A 24,730-nucleotide genomic window follows, 5' to 3' on the forward strand; every position below is an offset into this window, starting at 1 on the left:
CCTTTTTAGGCTCACATAGTGTAATAGGAAGGAAGTAAGTGGCCCATCAACCACACATTATTTTATTTGCAGGTAAGGAACAAACATAATTTTGTGTAAGTAGACGAATTTGAAAAGGATCATCGAATATCCACACGACTACAAACTTTGTATGTTCACTATGTCACTTACACACACATTTCACTACACACACTAAGCTACTCTAAACTTTGAACAAAGGGAATCAAGTGTAAAAACCCTTTGTACTTAGATTATTTAAGCTTAATTTTTCACACCATAAGTGAAGGAAGACACGTAAAAGCAATCATAACTTGAACAAACTAAATTTCCCCACATGGGCCACAAAATAATTTATAGTTTAGGTTAGGACTGTTGGGGGTAGGCATCCAATAAGCCGCCATGGTCATGTTACATTTTGAAACATAGAAGTTGTCTTTTAGGGTGCTTCAAATCCTCCAATCAGTCCACGGAAAAGACAACCCAGGCAGCACAGAGACCCGATTCAGAGGGGGTTCGGCTTAGGCTTAGTGCATGCGGTCCTATATGGGGCTACCCAACCTGTATAGTGCTCGGTACTGGTAACCGATTACCAAGAAGCTAAAGACTCGATTGCCTCCGTGAGACGAAGGTATCCTATTGGCCAAATTTTAGGGCATCTTTCCCTATAGGTGGAGGTGTGGGAGGCACTAAAGCCTCATTCAATACCTTGGTTGATTCTTTTCGTTGCTGGAAGCGTCACCAGTTCTTTCGGGACGTAGCCCCAGTACTCGTCATTCTTTGGCTGCTGGAAACGTCACAAGTTCTTTTGGGACGTAGCCCCAGTACCCGTCATTTTTTGGCTGCTGGAAGCGTCACCAGTTCTTTCGGGACGTAGCCCCAGTACCCGTCACAAAAGATATCTCCGCAAGGCCCAGTTACTTATAGAGTGGAAAGGACGAATAGGTCTTCATAGGACCTTTTATCATACGCAAAACAATCTAAAATATTTTCCTTGTTTGATTGATCACATAGCTTAACTTAAAGGGAAAGTAACACTTTATTTTTCATTTTGCTTTATGTATGTAATTTCTTTTTATACACATTCCTCTCCTCACCACAAAAGTGACACACATTCCATTTTAAGAATACATAAATACTTTACTTTTTCATATTAAGAATAACAAGACAATGCTACACAAAACATTCCATATTAAGTTCTACTAGCTGATATTATAATTACCAAAAACATGCTCTGTTTAGAGGCCTATTAATGGTGAATGATTAACCAATAACATTAGGAAATAGTTGAGTTAATATCAATGGTAATTAAATTGAATTTAGATAGCAGATTTCTGAGTAAAATGTCACTTAGAAATCTAATTTTAGCATATTATGTGAGCAAAAGAGAAAATTGATAACGGACCTATAAGGCTCGTGAACTAGTTAGCTAATTCAAAAGACAACCTTCCACATCAAACAATAGTGCATAATATAATGAAGCTTCACACAGATATGCTATTCAAAATGAAATTTGCATTACAAATAATAGTATTTAAAATACAAATTTATTAAAACCTGGTCTCTATGCTTTGTTCCTTTAACTGACCTCCAACAATCTTTTATAAATCAAACACTCCGTCATTAAAAGGAAGAGTTGCAATAGTGCAATCTTTTCTTATAATACAAAGTCCATATTTGAAAAAGGCAAATCCCACTGACTCAAATATGAGTTTTTCCTCCTACTTCTACAGCTAGAAAATCCCTTACAGTAGTGCTTCAGAATTCACTAGGTGCAAAGAAGAGGAAATTAACATTCTATAAAATTCATATTTATAATTACAAATGAAAATCAAAATAGGAGAATTGTTTGGAGAATAAATTTTCTCCCACAAATTTGATTGGCCAAAATTATTTTTCCTATCTTGCTAGAGCAATTTCATTGTTTCAAATATTCTCTTCATCATCCTTCGAACTGCTCTCCTACTAAAAACCAATCAAAATTAAATTAAAATGCAAATAAAAAAAAAATACCAAATCTAGGAAAACAAACATCTCCAATCAAAATTTAAATAAATATCAACTTTCCATTGATCCTTGTGAATATATTGTTGATCAAAGAGAACAAAATTGAATGGATCTGCAATTGCTAGAAGCTTTGGGCAAATGAAAATGCAAAAAACTAAACTCAAGAAATTAGTATTGGTTAAAAACTCGGAGCTTAATTTTCTGCTAAATTTTAGACTTAGTTAATGATTGAATCTGGTCATGCAACCAGTTTAGAGATATTCTCCGTGATTTTATTTATCTAATAAGCCATCCCGGACCTTATTTGGCCAAGCAAAACTCAACTTAGGCCAAAATTAAAAAAATTTAATTAAAAAATCTAGTTTTAATTAACTGCTATTAATTATAATTATTTAATTAATTATAAGTATTTAAATAATTAATTTTTTTTAAATGTTAATTTAAATCATAATTACAATTAATTAACCTAAACTAATCTACACTTAATTATAAGTTAATTAACTTACAAGTTACAAAACAAAATTAAATTATATAAGAAATTTTAATTAAAATTAAGATTTTAATTAAATTAAATTAATCTTTGGTATTTAAAAAAATATAAGACAAAACCTATATAATAATCGAATAAACTATTGACATCACACCTTTCTCATAATTACCAAAGGGTTATAACAAAGGAAGAATAAGGCATGAGAGGAGTTAAGCATATCAAAGGTTTTATGAAAAAGCTGTCAACGAAGTTTCGAGGGACATCGGGAGGTGTTGAAGTAGACATCATAGAGATTTTGCATCCAAGGTTACATTAAAAAAAGAAAATTTATGATATTATAAAAATGTTGAGGTCCGATATATGAATCGTCCTAATGTAACAAATTTTAATATAAAGTGTTTTGTAACCAATCTATTGGAGGTTTGTTTAAAAAATTAACATATATAAATGTTGTGAGTTCGGATGGAACGAAGGAGGAGGGAGGTGACGTGAGAAGGATGATGGAGTGGGACCTACTTCATATAAGATTAACGATATTTTATAATTTAAAAGTTTAATAAAATGAATTATAACTATTTTGGTTTTGGTTTTTTTTAATTTTTGAAATTGGGATTTAGAATAGATTTTCAAGATCCTTAAAGCACCATAGTTTTAATTGTTTTACAATTTGGCTGTGGTGATTTTGTACGAGCATTAACGAAAAATGAATTAATTAGTAAAAATTAATTAAAAACCAATATTTACAATTAATCTACAAAATTAAAATAATATACATTTTGCACATTTTTTAGCTCAGAGGTAAAAATTATCAAACTTCGGAGAGGTGTCATTTGCAAACCATGTAACCAAATGAGATGAAACAAGTATTGGTGGAAAGCTAGTGGAAAATCAAACATAATGAAGCAATCAAAATGGAAATACGAAGAAAATAGAAATCTAGCAAAATTGTAGGACACTTATTCAAATGAAAAATATTAAAAGGCGTTTTAGCCAAAATTAACAAAAAGGGTCCCTATTATTTGAAATAAATAAGATAAAAATGGGGTGTTGATTTTTCACCTCAATGGAACTATGGCTGCAAATTCTAAATCATGAGTGACATAATTTTGTTCATGTTCATTTAACTTCCTGGGCTCATAACAAACCACTTGGCCTTCCTGCATCAAGACTCCACTAATTCCTTCCTTGTGGGCATCCATACACACCCCAGAGTCATTGTCTGGGTCATCAATCCTTAACACCAGTGCATGTGGAAGAAATTTTTTCAATTGTTCAAAGCTCTCAACACAATGATCTATTTATTGGGAATTAACCCATTTTCTTTGCAATGCAGTGATTGGGTAACCAATCTTAGAGAAGTTTCAAATAAACCTACAATAGTAACTTACAACCCTATGAAAGATCTTACCTCAGTCACATTGTAAGGAGTAGGCCACTCCATGAATACCTTAACTTTTTTTGGGTCTAGTACAAAGCCTTACTTTGAAACAACATGCTCCAAATACTAAATCTGAGTTTGGTAGAACTCACATTTGTTGACTTTTACATAGATCTTATTCTCTCTCAACAATTGTAGCACAACTGTGAGGTGTTTCTCATGATCGTCCTTATTCTTAGAATACATGAGGATGTTGTCCATAAAAACGAGCACAAACTTTTCCAAATAAGGACTCAAAATGTTATTCACAAGGAACACGAAAGTAGCCAAAGCACTTGTAAGTTCGAATGGTACAACCGTGAATTCGTAGTGCCCATATCTAGTTCAAAATGTTGTCTTGTGTGTGTCTTCTTCTTTGATATGCACCTGATGGTACCCTGATCTAAAATCAATTTTTTAGAATAATAATTCCCCTTTAATATGTTCATATAGATCAACAATCTATGGAAATGGATGTATGTTCTTAATAGTGCCCTTGTTGAGTTTTCAATAATTAACACACAATCTCAAAGTGCCATATTTCCTTTTCCCAAATAACACATCTGTTACCCACGGTGATACACTTGACCTAATGTTCCCTTTATCCAACATTTCGTCTAGCTACAACTCAATTAAATCAGGCATGCTCATTTGATAAGGAGTTTCCACAGGCATTAGTTCAATCAAGAAATCAACCTCCCTATGTGGTGGTGGTCATTGGATCTTCTCTAGGAAAACATCTACATACTAATTTACAATTGGATGTTCCCTCATGTTATTCTTGTTGTCTCTCGATCCACTCGAGATGTGAATAATGAATAGGATATAGCCCTTGTGACCACAATGCTTAAGTTGCAATATTGTTACTAGTCTGATTGACACTAGCTTGATCTTCCCTTATAATATGGTATTTTTCCCATTGTTACTAAGGAATGTGATCGAATTTCTATAAAAAATGATTTTTTTTGGTGTTGCATCAGCCAATCCACCCTAATCAGGATGTCATATGCTCCCATGGGCAACAAATTTAAATTAATTACAATGGGCATGTCATTTAGCATGATTAGGCATGAATTGGATGGAATAATCCACTTTCTTCCTGGTCTCAATAGCCAATTGGACTAGCCAAGACTCGTTATGAATTGTCCTGAGTAAGGAACTCTTCTCGATCACTTATGGGCTTACGTAGTTTGTCCTGGGTTTAACAAAATAGAAATGGATTGGTCATTGATCTTACCTTCCATTTAGATTATTGAGGCCCGATGATCCACTTATCTGTTGTCCATGGATGCATATATGCATGGTGCACACCTCTCCATGTCGTTCACAGTCTCTTCTTCATGTACGTTATACGATCTTGGGCGACTTTGTTGCCGTTGAGGGAAGTCATTTTTCCAATGGTTCTCCCACGTGCCCAACATTACATAGGCCCTACCCTAAGCTTCTCAATTTCATATTGTGTGGGTTTCATGAACCACTCTTCACTTGCCAATGACATCTCTCTATTGAGGTTCTCCTTTGGCATGAGCGACTGGCTTATGGCTTCCCATTGCTAGCTTCATTCCTTTCCCTTTAAAGTTTGGCTTGACCTTCTCCTTCCAGTCTATTCTCGCAAATGGACATTTATTAAGTATATGCTCTTGGGTTTCAGCTTCTTTTCTGCATAAGCTACATATTGAGGGCCCATAGAAGCCTCTTTGCTGGATTTTGTCCCATGTCAGAGTCCGCTCTTTGCTCACCAACCATGCAAAAATTGTTACTTTCGGCCACCACTTGCCTTCCCATATTACTCTCCAATCAACAGCTCCTTCCTCCCTTTCCTGTTTCGTTGCTAAATAATACGCTTCTTTTACTGTATAGGTTCCTTTCATAGATTTTCCCCACCTGAGGATATCCCTTCCTGGTCTGATTTTAATTTTCCTCAATTCTACCTCCTTAGTATATAATTTTTCTATATCATGGTTTATATTTTCATACCATTCCTCTGGCCTCCTCCAAACCCTCCATATATCATTGGACTCTCCCTCTTTCCAGTAATCCCTCACATATTCTAATCCTGCCCTCTTCGCTTTTTGTTGGACTTCTTGTAGGGTTTGTATCCTTGCCAATTTATCTCGTTGTTGCCATCCTTCCTCCCAGAATCTGGCATTGCTCCCCGCACGGATTTCCCAAAAGGCATGATTATTAACTATGTCCCTATTCTGGCTTGCAAGTTCCCAGAATGAAGATCCTTTTGGGATTTCCTCAGCTCTCAGTCTTCCCTCTACTGTTTCCGAAATATTATATTTTTGATTCCATATTCTCTTCCATACATCATTTCCCCCCCACACCCATCTCCACCAAAGTTTTGCCCCTAGTACCTTATTTAAAATTTCCGGATCTCTCACACCCAGACCTCCTTCTTCTTTTCTTTTAGTTACATTTTTCCATGAAACCAGAGCCCATTTCCTCTGTTGCTTGGGTCCGCCCCATATGAATTTCCCAAATATTTCCTTCATTCTTGAACATACTCCTTTGGGTGCTGCCATAATGGACAGAGGATAGATAGGTATCGATTGCAGTACTGATTTTAACAGTACAATCCTACTTGCAATGTTCAAGGATCTAAAGGACCAACTTGCCAATTTGTTTTTTATTTTTTCCAACATACTCTGCCAGTTTTTCATCCGAGTAGGGTTTATGTCCAACTGGATTCCCAAATACTTAGTAGGTAGTTCTCCTTGTCTAAAGCCTAAAGTTCTGGTAAGATGAGCTTTGAGAGAATCAGGAGTATTAAATATGAAAGTGCATGATTTTTCATTGTTTATTTCCATACCTGATGCCTCCATGAATATTTCCAATACTCTCTTGAAGTTCCTCACCTCTTTGACTGAAACTTCGCCAAATAGCATCACATCGTTTACAAACTGCTGGTGTGTGATGGGCAGATAGTTTCCCCATAGTTTTATGCCTTTAATTCTCTTTTCCCTTAGCTCTTTTATGAGATTTCTTCCTAAACCCTCCACTGCCATTATAAATAGGAATGGAGAAATAGGATCTCCTTGCCTGATTCCCCTTGTTGCATTGAAAGTACTCGTTGGTGTACCATTTACCAGAATTGAGAAATTCGGAGTTGAAATCATACTGTAGACCCATTCAATCCATCTATTATCGAATCCATATGCTCCAAGAATCGCTCTGAGGTAATTCCAATTCAACCGATCATAGGCTTTTGACAAATCAAACTTCATCATCATCCCTCTCTGCTTTTTCGTCTTTAAGGAGTCTATCACTTCCTGAGTAACTACTATTCCGTCAAGTATTTGGCGACCCTCCACAAAGCCAGTTTGCTCTGGTGCAATTATATTCGGGAGTAATGGCTTCAACCTTTTCGCTATCAGAGTGGCTATAATCTTATAGATGACATTGCACAGTGCTATTGGCCGAAAACCTTGCGCCTCCTCCGAATTGTTATTCTTAGGGATTAGGGTCAAAAAGGTCGAATTTATACCAGGCCATATCTTTTGCTTCATTCTTGATTCCTCTACAGCCTCCAAGACCTCCTTTCCTAGAATATGCCACCCTGCCTGATAAAATTCCACCGTATATCCATCCGGTCCTAGTGCCTTGATCTTGCTCATATTCATCACGATCTCTTCTACCTCTTCCATGGTTACTGCCCTCATCAGAGCCTTGTTTTGTTCATTTGTTATTAACCTTGGAATTCCCTCTCATCGTTTTCCGATCCTTCTCCTTTCCCCTGTTCCTCCGTCAGATTCTTTGTTGCCTCCTCTTGTCGGTTTTGTGGGCATTCCCTGAATAGATGTCCATACTCATGACACCTTCTGCACCTGAAGGGAATGTGCTCATAGTCTATGGGCTGCTGCCATATTTCATCATGGTATTCCACTTCTATGGACTCCAGCAAGGGTTCTGCTATGTTCATATACACACAAATCCTTGCATAAGATGTGTATTTCCCTCTTTTGGTTGACTCTGCCACCTTTACAAAGGTTCCGATCGAGTTGCCAATCCCTTCCAATATTTCAGGATCCCAGAACTCCATTGGTAATCCGAACAGTCTAACCCATATGGGGGCTGCCAGTATTTTCTCTTCATCCGGATTGTATCTGTCCTCCCAGTGTCTCATAAACAGTCATGCATTGTTCATGAAATATGGTCCCTCCTTAAAAGTTCTTTCTTTATCCTCTAGGTTCGCAAAGATGACTGTGAAAAAGCCTTTGGCTCCCAGTTTTAGGTCTATATGCCCTTTTGGCCTCCACCTTTGTTGAATCCATTTTGTTAAATCCTTTTCGGATGGCCAAAATCCTATAAACTTACAGATCAGAGCATGGTCTCTCATATAGCATCGGTAATCTTCAAGCTTATTACTCTTGATATTGGGGGTTTGTTGGGGACAGGTTTTATGTCTCTCCCTTTCATCCCTATTTGAAGGGACCCATTAACGCACCATCTTATGTGTCAGTGTTAGGCAGTTCCCTTTGACCAATTCCAGCGCAACGACTCATCACAAGTCGCCCCTCGACAATAACATGGTGGCCCCACCTCCAGAAAGAATTCATATGTCATGCATGGGTTAGTCTAAATTTGTCAAAGATATTTAAGCTTATTAATGACCCAATTTCTTATGATCTTAGTTATCGTACAATGTCATCTAAGATCCCCTGAATATTACTTAATCCCAAAATGGTTTACGTGAAAAGTATAAAATATTTACTAAAAAATGTGACTTCCATGCTTAGTACGCTATGCATTGATCAAGACCATATTATTTACTCAAACTAAATTATTTTCAATGCAATTTGTATAGGTATTTTAAGAATGAATAAGTGGGGGAGGATTAACGAGTTGGAAGTTGAAGACCCGGAAGATATGATACAATTTTCAGCAGAAGACTTAACATGGACAGAGATTGAGGGGGACCAAGTTGCAGTTATTCCATATTGTCGACTTGATGATTTCATAAGTGGAGAGGAATCAAATGAAAGTGCACCCACTCAATTTCTTCTTAAGAATCATCGAAGTAACAAAATAGAGGATATCAAAGTCACCAATTACTCAACATTCTTGGAGTACAATGTGTGAGTCTATATATGCTTTTTCAAGATATGTGTAATTTTTTCAATATGCATAAATATTATATCTAATTTGCAGTAATTTTTTTACGTACAGTTATTGGTATTCATATGGTCCATAGTCGACAAGGAGAATTAGGAGTGCATCATCAGATCCAAAGACAACCCGCAATCGACATGAAAGTATTAAAGTTGGTTGCCAATGTCACTTCTTTGTGCGACGACTTGTGATGAGACCAGATGATGCTGTAATAATATATACTGCATGTAGACATATTGATGAATCCAATGTTATTTGTCATGGGACAGATACAATCGGAAGGTCCATGAGATTCAATTATGCACCACATTTAAGTTGGCATATGCGATCTAGAGTCCAACATTTCGTTAAAAGAGGTTTTAATGTTACAATGATATGGGACAAGTTCATCTCTGATGTGAAGGATGGATCCGGTGAGTTATACACAGGGATACCTCGAGATACCTACATGACAAAAAAAGATATAAGTAACATTTACAATGATATCATAAGGCTAGAGTATGTTAAAGATCAAAGTGATCCAAAGAGTGTGGAGTGCTGGTACAAGGAAAACCCAGAGAGTTTTTTCTTCTACCAAAAACAAGATCTTGTTGAAAATATCCCTTTTATCATAGGCATACAAACAAAGTGGATGTGTTCAATGATGCTGAAATACTCTCACAATAATATTATCTCAATGGATTCAACCTTTAGTACAAATAAGTACGGGGTGAGTACATATTTATCCTAAATCCGATTCATTTATTTAACCTCATATTAATGCATCTATCTTATATAAATATAATTATGCATATTTTTTGTAATGCGGTATCAACTTTACACCTTAATGGTTTTCGACGAACATCACAATGGGGTTCCAATAGCTTGGGTGATATCATCACACAACACTATAGCTGATCTTTCTAAATGGATGTTGGCCTTACTTGCAATTGGAAACAAAGAGCGACCGGATTGGCATGTTCTTGCCTTCATCACGGATGATGCTACTGCTGAAATTGAAGCATTGAGGTGATGTGCTTATTATTTTTATAAGAGGCATAAAAAATATTGTTAATGTATAATCTCTCTAAAAATTATGTTATTGCAGGTCTGCAATCAACTGCAAAGTATTATTATGTGTGTGGCATGTTCGTCGTGCATGGTTGAAAAATGTTGGAAACAAGGTCAAAGGGAGGGAAAACCAAATACGCATTTTTCGTGGATTAGGTGAAATCATGCACATGTGTAAAGATGATGAATTTGTGCGAAAGAAAGTTGAAAGCTTATTTGAAGAATTCAGTGAACAAAAAAGATTTTTGGAATATTTTAGAAATACTTGGCTGTCCAACAACAAAATATGTAAGCTTCTTATTGGTGGTTATAATGACTCTATTTTTCATGTCATATGTATACTTATTAATATATAACTAATAAATTTCTTTCTACAGATATGTGGGAAAAAGCATACAGAAATTTTCCACATTCAAATCAAGATATGAACAACGCCATTGAATCTTACCATCGGTATATCAAGGAAAGGTACCTATGTGAGAAGAACAATGCATGCCACAGAAGGGTTGATTGGTTAATCTATGTTTTGTTGACAAAGGTTGTATTATTTTACAATCATATGCACCGTTTAAAAGAAGCTGGTTTTGTACGACCCAGAAAAATACAGGAACAACTGAATTCATCTAAGTGTAGAGCTAAGAAAATCCCAAATGAAGATTGTGTGCCTGATGAAAAGAGTAATGACTACTGGGTTCGTAGCCAAAATAAGGATACTCGTGACATTTGGTACAATGTCATATATAAGGGTTCTAATCTACACTTCTGCAATTGCAATTGGGCCCTAAATGGAAATATCTGTAGACATGTATTGAAAGTTGAGATGTTAGTGAGTAACACTATTTTGGGTGAAAATGTAGCACCTGGTGTCACTGATCCCACGACAGAAAGGCCTAGAATTTTATTTGATTTGAATGAAACACCTATATTGGTCCCATAAATCCAAACAGAGCTTTTTCCATGCTTTGATTCTCCTCCCAATCTGAATTATCATAATGAAACAAGCATTGATAATTTAGAGAATTTCTCATACAATGTTGAATCGACCAATGTACGACAAGATAGTGCATTCTATGAACACGATGAGATGAAACGTGTTAACTCATCAACTCTTGAGAAATTGAGATCCATAATACCTACAAATTTGGAACAGGCATATGCATTGAACAACTTGGTTGACAAAGCATGTCAAGAATACAACAAAATGTTTTTCAATACTATAACTCCATCCAAGATCACCACCAAGAGAAAACATAGTTTCTTGAGTCCAGTAAATAAAAAGAGGCGATGTGGTCGCAAGTCAAAATCAGGGACAGATATTCTACAATTTGAAAGGGTTGGACGAGTTCGTGCAAGGAAAAAAAGAATGGATGAACAATTGGAGTCATCTTCTCAAAAACAAGGAAACATGTCTTAATCTTCTGTAAAGAAGTATTGTGACCCATCACAATAAACACTTAGTTAGGGATCCTTTATGTCTATAGACTGTAGACGCATGCCTCGAAGTTTACCAACCCTGGTTGATAATAAATATAGTCTAATCTAGCACCCTAGATTGGTCACTACAGGGAGTGAAGTGAAGGTTGAACCTGAGTCAATCAACCATGCCTCATGATCTACATGTGTACTTAAAGAAGCCAAGTACACATCCCCACCTTCATTGGAGGTGTTTTTCGCCTCTTTAGAAGGCTATTGATGTCAACCTACCGCTGGAAGTGAGAAACCTGCCATTGATGCATGTAAGCCTCAAGGTACTGGAAGGGTGTTTCTAAGTCAATTTCTTGGATAATGTGTTGATGTTGACAAGAAGTGACTCGCCGCAAGAGGGCCTTGATGTATCCCACATTAATGACACAAAATGACTGTAGTGATTTTGGAGACGAAATTTGACTAAAAACACAAGGTTGAGGAATGGCAGTCATGAAAATGAAGGATTATGGTTTTGCAAAGGATGAATTTTGACTGAATGACTTCTCTTGAACATGTCGAAGACACTAAAATGAATTGGTAGCATTGACCCAAAACAAAGTGATGGATGGTATGATAGACCAATGGTATGATAACCATCAAGCTGATAACCCAACCCAAATAGTCATGGTGATGGAGTGAAAGTGTCATGTTCAAGAGCGACCTGCTACCATAAAGTGGTTTCCCCTTTTTCCTTTTCCCTAGTCATTGCTAACTAGTACCTATTTATTTTTATCAAGCTTGAGGAGGGTAACATATTCTTAATGTATAATTCAACCCTTTGGGTGAACCCATCACTATTTGATGTTTTAACAAGTCTAGCGAAGGTGAAACTCGATCTTGTCTAGATGGACAAGTTTGTAATAATTTGATGTTTTAACGAGTTTAAAAACAAATATAACTCGGTCATTTTCATGTTTAGAGAGTTTTAAAAGAGAAAAAAAGAAAACTCCACAAGTTCTTTTTCGTAAATTTGTCTCTCAAGTCCGAAAATGTGTAAAATAATACAAGAGAGAAACTATTAACCATGTTCAATCAATGTATTCCTTTTTCGTAAATAATATATCTCGGTCCACAAAAGGGTTAAATGTATACTGAGTAGATTTCATTTCCAATCTATTAACGAGATGAAAAGGACAAGCACTCGACAATCTTTTCATATTTCAAGAGTCTAAAAAGAGCTTAAAGAGGACTCCATTTTAAGGAACGAGTGGTGTCTCGGGTAGAAACTGTTGATGATTTTGGAACTTCTCAAAACATGTTGATTTATGTGAATACGTTGGCTAATAAGACCACTCATTGCAACTGTTCCTCAAAAAAGGTAAAACAAACAAGTGAAAGTGTATGATCGGCCAAGCAGATAGTGACGATGGAAGGAGAAAAACCAAGGCTCATCTCACGGAACAAGCTGATAGAATGGCGATCATGAGGGTTAAAATGGATATGGGTTCATTTTTACACAAGATTGAACCATAGGGAACTATTATTGCATTTAGTTTCATGTTTATACAAGCTTGAAATGAACAACTATGCTTGGATTCAGTTTCATTTTTACACAAGCTTAAAACTAAGAACTATGCTTGAATTCAGTTTCATTTTTACACAATCTTGAAACAAAGAACTATGCTTGAGATTGGTTTACATTCCCCCAACATGATAAAAGGGAGAGTCTCTTGTAGCCAGATGGAAGTCGTTGCGGTGAAGCAAGACGGTTATCCAACACCTTTTTGCCTTCATCTAGATAGGAACAAAGGTGAATGGGGTGATTCCCTTCACATAACCTACAGGGAAACTTAACTTTACCACTAGGTGCATGCCGCCCAAGCTTCATTACATTCACCTAAGTAGAGTACTCACGGCTATGAGGTGGATGGAATGAAGGTTATTTTACAAGATCAAGTGAAAGACTCAATTGGTATTTTATGAGATCTAATCGAAGACTTGACTTGGAACATGGGACCTTGTTTCATTTTTTAATGATCTTGACACAAGACAAGGAATTCTGCTCAGATTCCTTGTTTCATTTCTTAACGAGGTTGACATAAGACCAGGAACTATCCTCATACCCTTTGTTTACAACCTATAACAGGTCATGACTTCCAAGAGGTTCTCATAATATGGGAGAACAATACTCTAGAAACAGAGATCTAGTTCCAATTCCCCAAGTACATAATGTGCAACATCACTAAATTGATCATTAGTTGATGTAGGTATGGAACGGGTTTCCACATAATTAACCCATGGTAGGGATGATACCATTGGTACAAAAGGACCATTTAGTGAAGATGGTTGACTGGAAGCCATATTTACACGGGGAAATTAAAGTTCGTCAACGGTGACAATTCTGCCTTCATGCGGGGAAACACATCACTCGAAAGCGTGTTGAAACAATAGCTCCCATATCATAAACATAGTCACACCCAAGAAGTAAATTGTAATATAAAGGGCCTGGGACTACCATCACAATCAAATAAACATTTTTTCCTCTCAAAGTAATATGCAATTGAGGAAGGATCCCTAATGGTTGATTGGTTCCTCTGTTAAAAAGACAATAGATTCTAGGTAACAGGCACAAGTGGCGGCGAACTGAGCACTTGACAAGTAGTGGAGTAAAGGATACTTATAGATGCACCTTCATCTATAATAGTGCCAGATACAATCATATTACAAACCTGTACTATGATCTTGAAAGGAACATGAGAATGAATATGGAATCCTACCAGTCGATTCCAATCAAAGGAAGTGACCAGACTACTTGGAGGGGGTACCGTAGAAATGGGAGAATTAACCCCTTGAGTTACGAGAGTGGGAGGATTTTCCTCATGTCTTGAAAGAACAGGAGGACTGCCCCCAAGCTCATTAGAATTTGAAGAAACGAAAATAATTAGAGTGGTATCATATTCACTCTCTACAGGAAAGGTTCGATTAACTAAAGGTGAAATTGGGTCAATTGTTTCAACAACCTGTTGATTTGGGTTAGGTATAGGCTCATGAAATTCACCTTCAGAGAGAGTGGGTTTGACCGATGGTTAATTTTGGTTAGTCAATTCATCAACTAATGAATTATGAAGGGAGAGTCTCCTATAACCAGATGGAAGTCGCTATGGAGAAGCAGGACGGTTATCCAACACTTTTTTGGCTTCATCCAGATAGGGACAAAGGTGAATGGGGTGATTCCCTTCACAAAATCTACATGGAAACTTAACTTTACCCTTCTTTCCATGAACTTTACTACCAATAGTTCATGGTGTGTCACCAGCATGATCTCCAGAAGTTGATGACAAGGGATGATGTGAACGGTAAGACCATTCTTCTAAGTTCTAAGGAATATCAGGACAATGTCGAAGAATATGGTCTCCCACACAAAGTTTGCACGAATATCAAACTTTATGAGGCTTGACGGATACTTTCTCATCAGATGTTGCATTCAAAGCAATGGTTGCTTGGTTACCCCTCTGTTGCATTTGCTTCATCTTCTTCTTCTTCCCTTTCTTATTCTTCTTAGCCACCTGGTTACCAGGTGAAGAGGAAGAAGGGGATGAAGAAACAACCAAGGAAGTAGGGAAAGGGTAAACTTTAGGATCAAATGGAGGTCGATTTTGTCCAGTTGGAGGAGTACTCGATTGCAGAGAAATCATGACATTTTGAACCAAGGAGGTTGAAAAAAAGCGTACTAGAAATCCAATGGTAAATCTCGGAAGGGAAAATGTAGCCATATATGGAGCACCAATATTTCTAAAATGAGGGAAAGGACTAGGATTCCCATCAAAAGGAATTCCTTGATCGGTGGACTCCAGAATTGTTGCCACATGCCTCAACCGAAGATCAACTAAGGAGCGAGTATGGAGGATGTTATCCGCGGTCAATTAATTATTTTAATCAATGTAACATAACAAAACAAAAAAGGGATAATATAGGAAAAAGGTTTACCAAGCAACTATGAACTACATGATACATCCTTGCAAACCAAGAAGTATGGGAAAGCAATCTCCCTGAATGCTATGTTCGGTGTATCACAGTGTACAAGGCGGATGACTCGGTTACCTGAGGATGGATAGAAACGTAGTTTTTTCCTCTCATATATACCTGAAATTACGTGGAGGCCCAATTCGTATAAGCGTTGTCTAATGCAAAACTGCACAGTCAAAGCATTCTCGTATACTTTACGTAATGTAACACCGCCCTATACACCCGAAGGTACGTGGATGAGCTACAATATACTCATGTAAGTGGAATGAGGTAACAAACTTGGGATGTATTGCAGACAAGTTAGTGAAAACTACTTTGTTTTACGACGTCAGAACATGTCTATAGCCTAGAACCACTAAATGTTTTTCGTTAGGTAACAATGCTCCATTAGGTAAATTCAGATAAATTTTAAGTTGATCTTCTTTGGAATTTGCCTTTCAAGGTTCACCACGTGATGTATGTTTTCAATTCCTAAAATGCAACTAATATGATACGCATTATTTTCTTTCAATTGAATAATGAAAACCTTAGCTGGTAGGGATAGAGCAATCAGATCTTTGACAAAGAGAAAAGAGCACATCTAATGCAATTTCCCTAGTTATTATTTTCAAGCATTCACAAACTAAGATATGAACAATGCAAGTTTTTCTTTTCAATTCCCTTAATGTTATGATGAACAAAAAAAGAAACTAATGCACTTACAACCAATCAATCTTTTTATAAGAACAAAGACTTTACAACAGTTCAGTTTCGAAGGAACAAAAGACTTTTATGACACTTTCTTTTGAACAAAGATTAATCCACTATAATCTAACTTTGGCAATGAAATGATAATGATAAATAGATCATTTAAGAAACATTAATCAATCAATCCAAAGTAGGGTTGGAAAGAGGATATACAAGTTGATTTTAGAGACATACTACAATCATTGATCTTTCAACAAGCATAAACAAAAGGAAATTTGGATAAAAAACCAAATCCAAAGGTTAAGATTTTCCCTAAGGTGGATCAACTCAGGTCAAAGAGGGCCTAATTGCACTACAAAACACTGTCTCTCACTCAAGGGTGCTCTGCAGAGCACTGTCTCCTGACCAAACCTGCGCTGATTCCTGAGAGGCTACTCAAGAGTCATCTAACCTCAAATTTTGACCAAATAATACTTCAACAAGGCTTAAATACAATGAATGAAAGGAATTAAGGTCTGTTAGAGTGTCCTAGGATATGGATAAGCTACTTGGAATGATAATCTATCCCCAGTGGAGTCGCCAATTTGTTTTAGAGAGTTTGGTATCTACGGATAAATACTAATTCCCTAGATAAGTAGCCACATCTAGAACAATAGTTTAAAGCACTTTAGCCTTTTCCTATAAGAAATAGATAAGACAAACAATATGAGAAGACCTACTTGTAGTTCTGATTTCCTCTTGTTTCCTTTGTATCCATCATGTCGCTCCTTCCCGTACTTAACACGCTTGAGAAGTACCTTTAAACACAAACAAAAGACAAAGAACCGATCAAAGCAAAAGATCTATTGAATACAAGTAAATGGAATCAGATACATTCACACATATAAGCATCATATAACAAGATAAACATATGAAAAAGGTTCAAATACTTTATTGAATAGAGGAAGGAACTACAACCATCAAGTCTGATTCAAAGTCACTCCTCCAGCTTTGGTTCCCTCAACATCACATCATAAGCATGACAATCCGCCAGCATAACAACACTTACAATAGTATCAATTCTCAAACTAGCATTATCTCCTTACAATTCATCAAAGTCCAGCCCCTGATTACTTAGATGAGTGGTCAATTTATAAGGAGATGAAGGAGGTCTAGTCATAAATGGTGGAATTGGATGGCCTTCCATACTTAGAATTAGTTCCATGGAAGAAGGGATGAGTAGATAGGATGCATCGTAACTCATTCCTCATCCATTTTCGAGCTCATAGAAGTTTATAAGTGAGGGAACCTTCTAGATGACTCCAAAAGATAAGAATATTCCCAAACCCTATGTGAATTTCGCTCAAACTCACCCAGTGTAGGTGAAAGGAGGCCTAAGTGCTATGCAGAGCACCCTCGCATGGACTCAACTACTCGACAATGCACCCTTACATGGGCCTACCTACACTGGTCCCTCTAGAAGCCATTTCAGGATGTCTTCATGTCATGAAACTGCTTGGGAATGAGGCATTGAAAAGGGTGACTTGTTTAGGGCATGTAGCAACTAGAATTAGGGTTTGATGAGCCCTAAAACACAGATCTAGACTATCGGAGTGATGTGCCCAAATGGATCTATAAGACTATGGTACATTGATATTCAATTTACATTGGTGGATATTATTTATTTCAATTTTCATTATTCTCACCAATGTAGATACTCATTAAACTTTATTTTTATGTTTGCATATGGAAGTGTAAGATAAAGAAGATGTAAAAAATTGATGCAATAAAAAAAAAATTCCTCCAAATAACCCAAGTCATGGAAGTAGCTTGAGCACTAACAACAATTCTAGCGAATAATGCTGATTGATTTGGAAATCAATGCAACCTCTTTTATTTTTTGAAATAATTGTTTGTGAAAATGAGACATTTTGTTTAATGTAATGAACATACTGTTTGAATTGAAAGACAATGGGTTACCAGTAATAATCTCATTTTGCGTGAAAAAGATCCTCTTATTGATATATAATAAAATACATTTTAATTTATTATATTGTGTTATCCAATGTCATTGTGAAATGTTCCACTATTGATTAAATATATGGATGATTAAATATTATAATGAAGAGATGTGAAATTTGATAATATAACAAATAAATCCAAACATCATATACAAATTCACTAATCAAATTTTAATTTATATGAATATTGTTATAAGATATATATGGAGAGAGAGAGACTTTTCGATGAGGAATGAATTTAGAAAATTACATTAATTCCACTATCATAGGTCGATGTTTCTAAAAAAGAGAAAATGTCTTTCAAAAAATTGGTGCGTCTATAAGATAAAAACATACTAGTGACTTATGTTATATAAAATCACCATTGCAATATCATTTTTCATGCCCGATTCCTTTTAAGAAAACTAGAGCATCAGTGTGTTTATCTCTTCAACCATCGATCATGTTTGAGATTAACACCTTGGTGCATTGTAATTCTTAACGCACCATTATTTATAGCCTTGCTTGAGAGTAATGCTCGAGTCCTACAAAATATTATTTATAGCCCGGTGCATTATGAAAACTAAAAGCACCTGTCCTTTTGTTTAACTAATGCACCGAGGCATATGATACACATCGATGCTACAAGTTTAAAAAAGTCATTGATACAAAAATTAGTTTTTGCGTGCCCTAGTGTCATTCCTTAGAAGAATGCTCGAGGGGTTTTTTATCTCCTAGTACTGATGTGGTATATATTATGCACTTGTATTCTATTAATTTAATTCCTTGGTTCTTTGAGTTATTTATGACGCCTCGTGCTACTTGTTCCATTAATTGCATCAGATAAAACATTCCCTAGAATCTCTAGTCGCCCAGTTTTTTTCAGTTGTGTTGAAGTTCTATAAAAGCCTCCTCTAAAACATTCGCTATCACAAATGGATGTTTTAGTTGATGTTTTTTGTATAAATTTTTTACTATTTTATAACACTAAAAACCTCTATTATAACCTCCACTAGATGGTATTTTCCTCATAGTGCATTGTCATCTTTGAGAGGGTGAAACCCTCCCCTCTTCACCTAAAAGATGTTATGTTTGTACCTGGGTTGAAGAAGGACTTGATCTTTATAGAATTTTTGGAGGATCATGGCTATGATGTTATTTTTCATAAAGGGAAAACATTTCATATATACATAGCTATCGAGGAAGTGAAGCATATTGGAATTCAATTCAAGAATCTATACAAACTTAAGGTGGGAGATTGTGCTACATTGACTGGCAAGGAAGAAAATGTGCAAAGTAGATATGTTGGAGAACTCTAGCATAAGATATTAGGTCATATACACCATGGTGCCTTAAAAAAAGGTATGAAATTACCACCAATATCCCTAAAGGCTCCCTTGACCAGCAAGATGTCTTCAAGGGTTGCACACTGGGGAAATATGTCAAATCCAAATGGCTGAGATAGTAGATAAAATGCAATCTTGGAGTGATTCCACTCTGATGTTTGTGGACCCCTTTCTATAGCCTCCACAACAAAACATAAGTACTATGTTATTTTTATTGGTGATTTCTCTTGAACATGTTGGATGTTCTTCATGTGCAAGAAGGATGAAGTTTTCTCAAAATTTGTTGAATTCAAGGAACTGGTTGAGAAGGTGACTAAGAAGAATGTGAAGGCTCTTAGGGGAGCAGTGAGGGCCATGTTGAATGCTTAGGGGTTGTCATTACATCTATGGGTAGAAGCATGAAACACATCAATATACCTGCAGAACTAGAGTCCTCATAGAATACTTGGTATGATCACACTAGAGGAATATTTCTCTAGGAGAAAGCCTGATGTGTCTAATTTCACAATCTTTGGAGCTTTGGTTTATTGTCATGTCTCCAAGGATTCAAGGAAGAAACTTGAGCCTACAACAAAGTTGGGATTTTTTTAGGATACACTGAAACTCCACATAATTATCAGGTGTATTTTCCTTTAGTAAGGATGAAAATTGAAAGGAGAGGGGCCAAGAACGATGAGGATAAGGCTAAGATATTCTCTCTAGAATGAGAGTTGAGTATCCCTTCTAGCTCCAAAGGAGGAGCCTCGGGATGAGCTTTAGGAGGTTGTGGATAAGCCACATGTAGAGGAGAAGATAGGACGCAGAGTGGAGGCACTAACTCAACCAGAATCTTCTAGAGAGGGTATAAAGAGAACCAGAGAAGATGATATATTGTTGTAGGATTCCAGGGAGAATTTGGGAGCCCCTACATCACAACATAGGTAAAGGAGGTCACTTGATATGTAGTACATGGTTCTCATGATGGAGCTCATTGAGACAAAGCCTTCTTCATGTGAGGAAGGAGTTTCTCAACCTATTTGGGTTGATTCCATGGTGGAAGAATATGAATCCATCATGAAGAATAGTGTATGGGAGGTGATGTCGAGACCAGAACAAAAATAAATGTTTGGATCCAAATGGATCTACAAAGTGAAGCATGTAACTGATGGAAACATAGAGAAGTACAAGGCAAGATTTGTGACCAATGGATTCTCTCACCTAGAGTGAGTGGATATTGAGGAAAAATTTGCACCAGTTGTGAGATATTCCTCAATCATATCCATTCTAGAATTGATTGTGTAGATGCGGTGGAAAATCCCCTGGATGGATGTGAAGACTACCTTCCCCAATGGTGTTGTTGAGGCCAAGATCTACATAGAGTAGCTTGAAGTATTTAAGACATATGATCAGGATTCACATGTATTCAGATTCAAGAGAGTATGTATGGTCTCAAATAGGTGCCTTGGGCATTGTACACTCGAATTGTCAGTTATCTCAGAGGATTGGGCTTCACCAAAAGTGAAGTATATGTGAACCTAGCTATCACATTGTGGTAGATGGTAAGTTTCTTATTCTTATTTTATATGTCGATAATTTAGTATTGACAAGTGATGAGCAGTTGATCCTCTCTTGCAAAGAAGATCTTGCAAGGGAATTCGAGATGAAATACAAGGTCCTCATGCATTACTTCCTCGGGCTGGAAGTATGGCAAGGTGACGGTGAATTGTTTGTGTCTCAAGGAAAGTATGATACTGAGATACTTCAGATATTTCACATGGATAATTGTAAGCCCATGGACACACTTCTAGCTACAAACTGGAGGAACGAGTATGCTTATTTAGGTGAGGATGTTTATGCTACCATTTATAGGAAGCTTGTGGGTTCATTGATGTATCTTGTGAACACACGACTCGACATGTTTTATGTAGTCAAGCAACTTAGCCAAGTTATGGTGAAGCCTACCATATTATATTAGAAGGTAGAAAAGCATATATTATGGTACCTGAGAGGTAATACCTAGTATGGATTATGGTACAGACAGATAAAGCGAGTGAAGTTTCAAGGCTTGACCAATATAGATTGGGTATGGAGTCCATCCGACAAGAAAAGCACATCATATGTTATCTTTAGTGTTGCATCCGTGGCTATTTCATGGTGCATAAGGAAGAAGAGGTCTATGGCGCTCAACTCATCAGATGTTTAATACATGGCTACAAGTCAAGTAGAATGTGAAGCAATCTCGATGACGAAAATACTTGTGGGACTATTCAGTCAAGGGATGGATCTAACAATCATATATTGTGATAATCAGAGTTGCATTAATCTCTCTGAGAATCTAGTATTTCATGACAGGTCCAATCACATTGATATTTGGTATCATCATTTGTGGGATTATGTGCATAGGAGAATTATTTTGCTAATGTACATTCCAATTGACGAGCAAGATTCTGAGATCTTGAAAAAAGAATTTGCGAGAGGTAAATTTGAATCCCACAGGTGCAGGATAGGGGTGGTGAAAAATCTCATTCTTTCTAAGAGGGAGTGTTGAAAAAATGTAGCAATAAAGGCTCAATTTGAGTTTAGCCTTAGTCAAATTGAGTAAATCGAATTTCCACATCAACAAGACAACTTTGAGGTAGTTAAATAGTGTGACATGGATCTTGTCACATAGTTAGCTTAGTAAATTTGAGTTAGTTCTTGGAGTTTATTTATGCATGTGTGATTGCAAAATTTTAGTAATCTAGTTCAATTATTTTCAGTTGTATTTAGTTAACTGGCCTCTAACTATTGTTGGAGTCAGTTGAAGATCAGTTGTACAGTGAGAAATCAGTATAAATCAAATATTTATTAGTTAACTGATCAATCAACACAAAATAACTAGTGCATGTAAGGAATTATATTTCATGAGCTAAAGTGGAGATGACAAGGCAATTTAAAATCACTTGTAAACTAGTTCTGAATGTACAAGTGTTGCATGCAGTGAGTGATAAATCCTTGCAAATTGTGCAATAAATTTGGAGGAAATTCCTATATTTTAGGGGCCAATTTCCTAAGGAATTGTGCAAGGAAATAGGAGGTTTGGTGAGAAAATAACTAACTAAGTGTTAGATAGAGTTTTACATTGAGCAGAGAGAACAATTATTCTTTTGTAGGTTGTGCTCAGAGTTGGAGCAAGCAATTGTAATAGTTTCGTTATTCAACTGATTAATGCAAAGAGACTTGAGGGGTTTTTCCCAGTTCGGTTCCCCTAAAAATCACTATTTGTTTGTGTTTTTCCTTATTTCATGTCTATGCATGTTGTTATTTTCATTCTGTAGATCACTAGAGAATAATTATGTCTCTTGTTTTTAGGTTGAAATCTTGAGCAGTTGCAATTTCTATCAAATTTCTACATGATCGTCTTCTTATTAAAATAGTGGTAGATCTTCTTCATCAGATTCGTTTGGTATATCCTTAGATATTTTGTAAGAATATTTTTCATCAAATATAACGTTCTTTATAACTTCGATTTTCCTTCCTTCCTTGATATAGATTTTATAAGCCTTTGATGAAAGGCTATAACCAATGGAGATACCTTTTATACTTGTAGAGTCTAACTTCTTTGACTTATCTTTAGGAACATGGATGTATGTGAGACACCTAAATATTCAGAGATGGTCTACACATGGCTTCTTCCCTATGAATTCTTCTTTCGATATCATATTATCAAGGATTTTATGAGGACTTCTATTTTGTATGTATATTGTTGTCATGGTTGTTTCTCCCCATAGAAATTTCGGTAGATCTTGATCAAATATGATTGTCCTTATGCATTCTTTAATGGTTCTATTCTTCCTTTCTGCTACTCCATTATGTTCATGGTTATAGAGAACAATGAGTTCCCTATTAATATATACCTCTTTACAATATGCAATAAGTTCTTTTAAAGTGTATTCCCCTCCATTTTCGGATCTCAAAGACTTTATATTTCTTTAAGTTAAGGTCTCAACTTCAAATCTAACTTCCTTTAAAAATTTAAATACTTCGTCCTTTGCCTTGAGAAGGTAGGTCCATGTCTTTCTAGGGTGATCATCAATGAAGGTCACATAGTAAATATGGCCTCCAAGAGATTTAGTAGACATGGGCCTAGATACATTAGAATGAATGAGGTCTAATATCTCCTTAGAAATTGTTTCACTGCTTGTAAAATTTTTCCTGGTATTCTTTCCCAAAGCACATCCCTTGTATGCTCCATGATCTTCCTTGATGTTGGGGATGGCCTTTGCTATTTGACTAAGAGAGGGTATTATTTTGTAATGAATATGTCCATATACTCTATGCCAAAGTTAGATAGTATTGGTCTCCATGTGAACTAGGGATTGAGGAGATGGTGTTATGACTATATATAATCTTCATTCATGCACTCTTATAAACTTTGTTTTTTCAATACTTGAATCCTTTCCCCAAACCAAAACTTCACCATCTGCATAAGCAACCTTATCTCCTTTATATTCTAAACAAGAAATGGAAAGTAAATTCTTTTTCAAACCTGGAATATAAAGGATGTTTTGAGGTGTAACTTTTCTCCACTTTTTAACTTCAGTGATGTATATCTACAGCCCTTGACTACATAATTTTTGTTGTCTCCTAACAACACTGCATGTGATGATGGTTCCTTTGATAGACTATTAAGTTTTCCACTTCCCCATCCCATGTCTTAAGTCTCCACTAACAATGATCCAAGAATTATATCAAGTGTACCTATAAATGCATCTAAGAATATTTCACTCTTGACTCTCCTAGATAGATTGTAGATGTTCCTTCTAGTTCATCTTCCTGCAATTCTCACCATATTGAGTCCCATTTTCAAGTAACTTTCCAGTGTGGGAGTAACCTTTCCTTCTCATATTTATTTTCCTTCCTTCAAATGATATCCAACAAAGTGATCTTCAACTAGCCCTTCTTTCACCTTAGCTTCGATACCATGTTGAGAAATCAATGCTTATAAGAATTAGGTTTTGATTCCTCTTTCTTGATAATTACTTGTGAGTTATCTTGGATTATTTTAATTCTTTATTAGTTTATATTTTATCAATAAATTACCAAATAAGATGTATGAATACCACAATAATAAGAGACACAAGATGTAGGCACTTAGCGAGGGAAAAAACCTCCAAGGGGAAAACCCAGTCAACTCTTCCACTAGCAGATTCAAATGAAGATGGGACAATCAAAGACCCTTTAGATCTAG

General features: G+C 36.2%; 2 protein-coding genes across 2 annotated transcripts; both read right to left on the reverse strand.

The window, feature by feature from the left end:
* Positions 1–5,413: 5,413 nt before the first annotated feature.
* LOC149141631 (uncharacterized) lies at positions 5,414–7,561 on the reverse strand. The gene is made up of 2 exons (XM_089451286.1): positions 6,727–7,561; positions 5,414–6,432 (listed from the first exon to the last, which is right to left on the reverse strand). The coding sequence occupies exons 1-2, from the start codon at positions 7,559–7,561 to the stop codon at positions 5,414–5,416; spliced, it is 1,854 nt and encodes a 617-aa protein (XP_089307412.1).
* Positions 7,562–7,602: 41 nt separating this feature from the next.
* On the reverse strand, positions 7,603–8,040 carry LOC149141632 (uncharacterized). The gene has a single exon (XM_089451288.1). The coding sequence runs from the start codon at positions 8,038–8,040 to the stop codon at positions 7,603–7,605; it is 438 nt and encodes a 145-aa protein (XP_089307414.1).
* Between the last annotated feature and the right edge of the window lie 16,690 nt (positions 8,041–24,730).

Source organism: Pinus tabuliformis, chromosome X (assembly GCF_031772625.1).
Source record: "Pinus tabuliformis cultivar Carrire ecotype Pingquan chromosome X, CPIR1, whole genome shotgun sequence".
Classification (NCBI taxonomy): domain Eukaryota; kingdom Viridiplantae; phylum Streptophyta; class Pinopsida; order Pinales; family Pinaceae; genus Pinus; species Pinus tabuliformis.